This window comes from Zeus faber, assembly GCF_960531495.2.
Source record: "Zeus faber genome assembly, chromosome: 8".
Lineage (NCBI taxonomy): Eukaryota > Metazoa > Chordata > Actinopteri > Zeiformes > Zeidae > Zeus > Zeus faber.
In genome coordinates this window covers 975123-983800 of record NC_137195.1, presented here as the reverse complement: position 1 = coordinate 983800, position 8678 = coordinate 975123, and the positions used below count along the sequence as shown (strand labels likewise).

At 43.1% G+C, this 8678-nt stretch overlaps 1 protein-coding gene across 1 annotated transcript; it reads left to right on the top strand.

Annotated features, from left to right (window-relative positions):
• Nucleotides 1-4520: 4520 nt before the first annotated feature.
• Nucleotides 4521-6420, top strand: LOC307234138 (gonadotropin-releasing hormone II receptor-like; the record flags this gene model as incomplete). The annotated part of the gene is made up of 3 exons (XM_080005736.1): nucleotides 4521-4997; nucleotides 5680-5881; nucleotides 6008-6420. The coding sequence occupies 3 exons, from the start codon at nucleotides 4521-4523 to the stop codon at nucleotides 6418-6420; spliced, it is 1092 nt and encodes a 363-aa protein (XP_079861862.1).
• Nucleotides 6421-8678: the final 2258 nt, after the last annotated feature.

Here is an 8678-nt window from a genome sequence, read left to right as displayed (position 1 = left end):
TGTATCTTTCTGTCTCTCCATCTGTCTACTGTATCTGTCTGTCTATCACCTGTCTACTGTATCTGTCTGTCTATCACCTGTCTACTGTATCTGTCTGTCTCTCCATCTGTCTACTGTATCTGTCTGTCTATCATCTATCTACTGTATCTGTCTGTCTATCATCTGTCCACAGCCTCCACCTGAACGTCGGCAAAACCAAGGAGCTGATTGTGGACTTTAGGCGTGGATCACAATCGAGGACGCACGCGCCCTTGTTGATTAATGGGACTTCTGTCGATAGGGTGAGCAGCTTCAGATATCTGGGAGTCCACATCACAGAGGACTTAACATGGACTGTTCACACAGACACTCTGGTGAGAAAGGCGAGGCAGCGTCTCTACCACCTCAGGCAGCTGAGGAAATTCCGGGTCTCGGTGAGGATCCTCAAGTCCTTCTACTCTGGAGCAGTGGAGAGCATCCTGACAGGCAACATCACTGCCTGGTTTGGGAACTGTACTGCCCAGGACAGGCGGGCCCTGCAGAGGGTGGTGCGTTCAGCTGAACGTACCACTGGAACTACCCTCCCCCCCTTGCAGGAGTTATACACCAGGAGGTGTAGTAGCAGAGCCCGTAGGATCATGAAGGATCCTCATCACCCCAACAACGGACTGTTTCAGCTGCTGCGGTCAGGCAAGCGCCTCCGCAGTCACACAGCGAGAACAGAGACTGAGACGGAGTTTCTTCCCTCAAGCCATTAGAACTGTCAATGCTGACCTCACCAGGGGTCCTAACTGAGCCATGCACTAGGCTCCACTACCTACTGTACTGTATGTAGCATACTGTACCGCATACTGTATCACTGTTCAGGGTTGTTCGTGATGTCGTATTGCTGCGCCGTACTGTTGTATACTGTGCTGTATTATCCCAAACACTACCTCACACTATTCACATTCACATGCCACTTTAATTCACATGCCACTTTAATGCACATATCTGTATATACATAGGCATATTCCCTCTATCTATTCCATTTTATTTATTTTTTATTTTTATTGTATTTTATTCTATATATTTTTATTTTATTCTATAAGTATTCAACTTACTGTATTACGTTTTAGGAGTCAGTTAGTCGGCCTATAGAAAGAAACTTTTTATTTTTATTTTTTCCTAGGACATATTGTGTGCTATCACCGGGTGCGTTGCATTACATTTCACTGCATATATGTATGAAAGTATGTATATGTATGTGACAAATAAAACATCTTGAATCTTGAATCTTGAATCGCAGGGTGGCTGTGGCGGACCCCGCCACCCAGCGTGGAAACAGCATCAGATTGCAGATTGGCTGAATGGCTGTTTGTTTTAGAAAGGAGCAGATCAATAAAGCTTTGAAAGTTCGATTTTATTGACGACATAGATGACCACTTTAGAGGAGCAATGTGCTGATCAGATTGATTCATTGATCATCAGATGGGAGTTGAAAACAGCCTGTTTGGTTTGGATGTGCGCTTTGTACTCATAATACTCTCTGACAGAAGTACTTATTAGTATTTGGTGCGAGCTTTACTGAAGTGACATGGACCATGTTGTTAGATAGGTATTGATCAGGTATCGACCAGGTCTTGATCCGGTGTTAATAAAGTACTTTGACGTGGTTGCCATGGAAACCACCTGCCTCTGTTGATCTGCTCGCTAAAGGGCAGAGGGCGCTAATGACCGGCGATGACGTCACATCCCCTCCAAAAGTGTCAAAGCAGGTTTCTCGAGAAAGTCTCTATCTGCGTTGAGGTCATATCAGATGAATGGTTATTTATTCAGAATATGAAAGTGAAACACAACATATATGTTTGCATTTAAAGTACGAGTGCACGTTTGGTTCAAATCTTACTGGAACGTCACATTTACACAAAATCCTGGATTTTTTTCTGTGATTGTCCAAAAGTAACAAGAATATTCAAACCATAAATGAATACTTGAATGTGAAATGAAACCATCAAATAATGAAAACATTTATGTTTGTGGTCTATAGTAATGTCAATGAAAGATATACACGTAAGCAGTGATTATATGCTTTATTATGTCCACATATGTTTTCATGTTTTCAATATTAAAGGTCGTTTGTGTCGCTGCGTCGAACACGTGGCGGAGCTGCGGTGCGCGTCAACTATAAATAGCAGCGTGCACGCGCCCGTGAGCCGCTGCAGCAAAACGCGGATTAACCCTTTAACTGCCCCACCCCTGCACCTCCACCTGCAGAGCCCTGGGTGGAGGGGAGAGTCAGAGCGGAGGAGGAGGAGGAGGAGGAGAAGGAGAGGGAAGAGGAGGAGGAGAAGGAGCAGAAGGAGCAGGAGGAGCAGGCGGAGAAGGAAGAGAAGGAGCAGGTGGAGCAGGAGGCGCAGGAGGAGGATGGATGGAACGGGGGAAACACGTGGATTACAGAGAGAAACATCCTGAGGATCTTTGCTTAGAAGGTGAGAATCACTCATCACTCCATCTTTCCTTCTCTCTGTACCTTTTCGTTCTTCTCATTGTAAAACACAGTGAGATAAAGTTAAATAGATTTTGATACATCTTATTGTATTTCAATTTAGTGATATGCGATACTACTGCACATACAGTACTACTGTTCATACAGTAAACACAATAAAATACAAAAACTTTTTTTGTATTTGTGCTGTGTTGATGAATTCAAGTAAACTACATTCAAATACATTCATCTACATTCAAATATATTTAACTACATTCAAATACATTGAAATACATTCAACTTCATTCAAATATTTTTAACTACATTGAAATACATTCAACTGCATTCAAAAGCATTAAACTACATTCAAATACATTCAACTACATTTAAATGCGTTCAATTACATTCAACTGCATTCGAATGCATTCAACTGCATTCAACTACATTCCGATTTATTTAACTACATAAAATACATTAAACTACATTAAACTACATTCAAATACATTCAACCACATTAAAAAACATTCAACTTAATTGGAATGCATTAAACTACATTCCATTACATTCAAATATATTGAACTACATTTAAATGCATTTAACTACATCAAATACATTTGACTACATTGAAATACATTCCACTGCATTCAAAAGCATTAAACTACATTCAAAAGCATTAAACTACATTCAAATACATTCAACTTAATTTAAATGCATTCAACTACATTCCACTACATTCAAATGCATTCAAATACATTCAACTACATTCAAATGCATTAAAATGCTTTCAATTGCAGGCAAATTATTTCAATTACATTGTAGTTGTTATTTGAATGTAGTTGAACATTCAAATATATTTAACTACATTCAAATGCATTCAACTACTTTCAAATGAATTCAACTATATTCAAATGCATTCAATTGAATTCAAATGCTTTCAACTACATTCAAATATATTTAACTACATTTGAATACATTAAACTACATTCAAATGCCTTCAACTACATTCAAATACATTTAACTACAGTAAAATGCATTCAATTACATTCATTTGCATTCAACTTCATTCAAATTCATTCAACTACATTAAAAAACATTCAACTTAATTGGAATGCATTAAACTACATTCCATTACATTCAAATATATTCAACTACATTTAAATGCATTTAACTACATTCAAATACATTCCACTACATTCAAATGAGTTCAAAAGCATTAAACTACATTCAAATACATTCAACTTCATTGAAATATATTCAACTACATTCCACTACATTCAAATACATTGAACTACATTGAACCACATTCCAATACATTCAACGACATTCAAATGCATTCAAATACATTCAATTGCATGCAAATAAATTCAATTACATTGTAGTTGTTATTTGAATGTAGTTGAACATTCAAATATATTCAACTACATTCAAATGCATTCAACTACTTTAAAATGAATTCAGCTACATTCAAATGCATTCAATTTAATTCAAATGCATTCAACTACATTCAAATATATTTAACTACATTCAAATACATTAAACTACATTCAAATGCCTTCAACTACATTCAAATACATTTAACTACAGTAAAATGCATTCAATTACATTCATTTGCATTCAACTACATTCCAATACATTGAAATACATTCAAATGCATTAAACTACATTCAAATGCAATCAACTACATTCAAATACATTCAACTACATTCAAATACATTTAACTACATTTGAATACATTAAACTACATTCAATTACATTTGAAAGCATTCAACTACATCCAAATACATTCAACTACATTCAAATGCATGTGTAATACTCTGTGCTGTACATCGTTTTTAATTTAAAATCATGTACTTGCTACTAAAAGTTGTAGTACTTGTAGTACTGCACAGAGGACTACATTGTATTATAATCCATCCATTCACTGTGTCCTTGTGGGAGATTTGTACTGTCGTGTATAGTACAGTGTACTATATGAATTATGAATTTCTATATATAGATATGAATATTATTAATACCCCTCTGGTTGACAGTATCCTAGTCTTCATCGTAACGTGTACTCTGTAATTTCCAGGTGATGTCATCGAACTGGTCTCTAAACTCCTCCCAGTTGTTGGACTGGGAAGCTCCCAGTTTCACTCGTGCTGCCCAGTTCCGTGTGGGCGCCACATCCCTTCTCTTCTTGTTCGCCGCCTGCAGCAACCTTGCCCTATTGGTCAGCGTGTGCTGGGGGCGTGGCCGGCGGCTGGCTTCGCACCTGCGGCCCCTGATGGTCAGCCTGGCATCGGCCGACCTGATGATGACCTTTGTGGTGATGCCGCTGGATGCGGTGTGGAACGCCACGGTGCAGTGGCATGCCGGCAACTTCCTGTGCAAGCTGCTGTGCTTCCTGAAGCTGTTTGCCATGCAGGCGTCGGCGTCCATCTTGGTGGTGATCAGCCTGGACCGCCAGCATGCCATCCTGCGCCCACTGGACTCGCTCAGCGCACAGACGAGGAACCGTAGGATGCTGATGGCGGCATGGAGCTGCAGCCTGCTGCTGGCGGCTCCACAGGTGGGTGGCGCCATGACATGTTCTGGGGGCGGGGATAGTACGTGTTCTGGGGCGGGGATAGTACATGTTCCGGGGCGGGGATAGTACATGTTTGGGCCGGGGATAGTACATGTTAAGGGGCGGGGGTAGTACATGTTTAAGTCGGGGATAGTACATGTTCTGGGGGGATTACTCCCCTTAAGATTTCCCTCCTCAAGACGGCCGGACTCCTGGCGTCCATCAGTTCAGATCCTATCTGCCCACTGGACACCAGGTCCTGGTCCCGGTCCTGGTCCTAGTGTGTAGGACCGTTCTTTCAGTTCCTCCAGGACTTTGGCTTCAGCTTCAGGAACAAAACGATCCAAAGAGAGAAAATCCTGAGAGGAATGCGTTGACCGACAGATTAGCTGCCGCTGTGCCTCCTGCTGTTAGCGCAGCCGGAGCTATCGCTAGCCTGGAGCTTAAATGAAGAATGTGAACAACGGCAGGAAGGCAGGCAACTGAAAATTACAATTAATCTCAAAGAAAAACACAAAGACGTTCCCGACTGAGACCACCGAACAAGGTCATATGTAAATGGGTATGGTAGCATTGCTTGGCAACACCATAGGGCTACTGGTAGAGCTAACGGTAGAGATTTTCCAATCGGTCGTAACACTTTAGCCGAAAGGTTTTAAATCCTCTCCTGCTTCCTGTTCGACAGCCCTTCATCTTCCGGGCGATCAAGGCCAAGGGCGTGGACTTCACTCAGTGCGTGACGCATGGCAGCTTCAGCGAGCGCTGGCAGGAAACGCTCTACAACATGTTCCACTTCATCACGCTCTATGTAGTCCCCCTGCTGGTCATGGGCTGCTGCTACACCCGCATCCTCATCCACATCAACCACCAGCACCAGCTCAACAAGGGTACAAGTCAAGTTGAATTATCTGTTTATCCCTCTACAATCCCAGTACAGTGTCAAAGGGGTTCAGCAGGAACCCTGACCCTCCACAATAACCCTAAACCCTGACCTGGGTCTCTCTCTCTCTCAGCAGGGGAATCGTGTTTGAGGCGAAGTGGGACGGACATGATCCCCAAAGCTCGGATGAAGACTCTGAAGATGACCATCATCATCGTCATGTCCTTCGTGGTGTGCTGGACGCCATACTACCTGCTGGGGATCTGGTACTGGTTCCAGCCCGAGATGCTGCGCATCACCCCGGAGTACGTGCACCACGGCCTCTTCGTGTTCGGGAACCTCAACACCTGCTGCGACCCGGTCATCTACGGCTTCTACACGCCGTCCTTCAGGGCCGACCTGGCGTCCTGCTGCCGCTGCCGGGGCCGCCGCCCGCCGGCCTCGCCCCGGTCCCTGGACCGCCTCCCCGTCCCGCGAGGTCCTCACAGCGGAGAGCAGGAGTCTGACGCAGCCAGCGTCCACCGGGCAGGGTCCGCTGTGGGCTAGCAGGGACCAGGACCTCCACCCAGACACCTCTGACTGACTGGACGTTGGCGGCTGAGGCTCCAGGACCAGATGAAACCTTTCTGTGGTTGACTCTATCGCTTTGTTTTGTGTCCGTTTCTTAAAGGTGATAGGAAAGGGAAACAGCTGAAGTGGTTCAGATAGAAGCACTGATGCTTCCGGGTTTGAAACGAGATTGAAGAAGAAAGTATCTAGCTTCCAATTAGCCTTCAATTAGCCTTCAATTAGCCTTCTACCTCTAATTAACCTGCACATGTGCATGTTAACAAGCCTTTCATCAGCGGCGCTGAGCCTCAGATGACAGCTTTGGAATGTGGCTGCGTCCCGGCGCCGTGGCCTTCAGTCAGTTCTCAGATGAAATGTTCTTTCATTCAACGTTTCTCTGTTGGAGACGAATGAACCGACTAAAATAATCTCATTGTGTAGCGTCAAAGGGGCCAGTTGTTTATATTTATTAATATATCGATGTGAGTATAAATCCTGTTAATCGCCTCAGAAATGTTCCTCTTTGTACAGTATCCAATAGCGTTTGGTTTATTTATTGATTGTTTTCAGGTCTTTGATCAGCCCCAAATAATCTTTCAATTCCAGACACGTCCAGGAGTCCACACGCCTCAAATCTACAGTGTGTCTCATGTGAGAAGTTTCTGGAATGGTACTTGCATGGAGGTCAATGGAATAATAATCATAATCATAATAATAATAAAATCACAATAATATGATGGATGTGATATTTATGGTGTGATGCTGCTGAACTGGAAGTTAATCTGCTGTTTAAACCCGTCTCAAATGAATCCCATTTCATTCTTTCTGAAGCAGATCTGGTATGGGGATGGTAGCTCAGGAGGTAGAGCTGGTGGTCTAGTCATCTAAAGGTTGCTGGTTGGATCCCAGGCTCCTCCTGCTAGCATGCTGTAGTGTCCTTGAGCAAGACACTTAACCCCTCATTGCTCCTGATGGCTGCGTCCGTCACTGTTTGAATAATTATAAGTGGCTTTGGATAAAACCGTCTGATCAATGTAATCTCAGAGGTTCAAACATCCCATAATATCCACAGAACCGTATATTCATCATTCATACGAGCTGCTCATAACATGCAACACATTGTTACGGTTAAAAGGGAACACCACCCAATTTCACCATACACTGAGATTGTCCATTCATCTCTATCAGGCTCTCAAGGGGGCGCTACATCACAGCCTCTAGGGGACGCTACGTCACAGGATCTACTTGTGGAGTTCCCTCCATCACTGTTGGACCTTTTCTCTGTTTCAGTTCTTCGACAATTTTCCGTCATTTTTCCCCAGAACGTCTGCTCCAACAGCACCGTCAGCGGAGACGTGAGAAATGTAGAGTTTTGTTTCCAGGAGTCTGCAACTAAAACGTTGAATCAGTTTACAGACAGACAGACAGACAGGAAACTGGATTCTACTTCAGGTCAGACTTTATTTGGCGTCAGAACATCAACACATTCTTTACATCCACAGTCTGCACCACCTTCTAAACGTCTGAGGGGTGGAGATGTGCACCACCTTAGTTTTACTAAAAGAGTTGAAGCTTTGGAAAGTTGCAGAGTAAAGAGCATGGAGCATCACTCCACCTCCTGCTCCACCTCCTGCTCCACCTTCCGTCTAAAAAAACACTTCATATTTCACTGAAAAGCAGCAAAGTTTGAACCTAAAATGTTTAGGAAACAACTTTATGGCTTTTTAAAAACGGCTCCGAGTGGCAGGAGACGCTTTCAATTCATCCAAGAAAACAACAACAACAACAACAACAACAGATGAAACATGAAGAAGAATAAAAGGTTTGAGGAGCTGAGTCGACGCTTCACTGAGCACAACAACATTTCAAAACAAACAATCACATCAGGTCTTCAAACGCCAGCGATGTCACGTGACCTCGTGATGACGTCACGTGACCCCGTGATGACGTGACCTCGTGATGACGTCACGTGACAGTTGACTTTTGCCCTTGAAGACACGTTGGACTCAGTCCTCATGTTGCTTCTTTCCAGACTCGAATAAAATGTCCTCCAACCGTCAATTACACACATTGTGAGGACATTCCAGTAACATAACAGCTAACACAGTAAACAATCTGTGACATTTGGTTTTCATGTTTTCCATCCCATAAACGTTGTGTTATTTGGCAGATTTCATGTCTTAACAATATGAAAATATAAAGCGTCCTCAGGTTTCCAAGTGGAAGCGGACGGACGGTTTGGTCCTTTTGGTCTT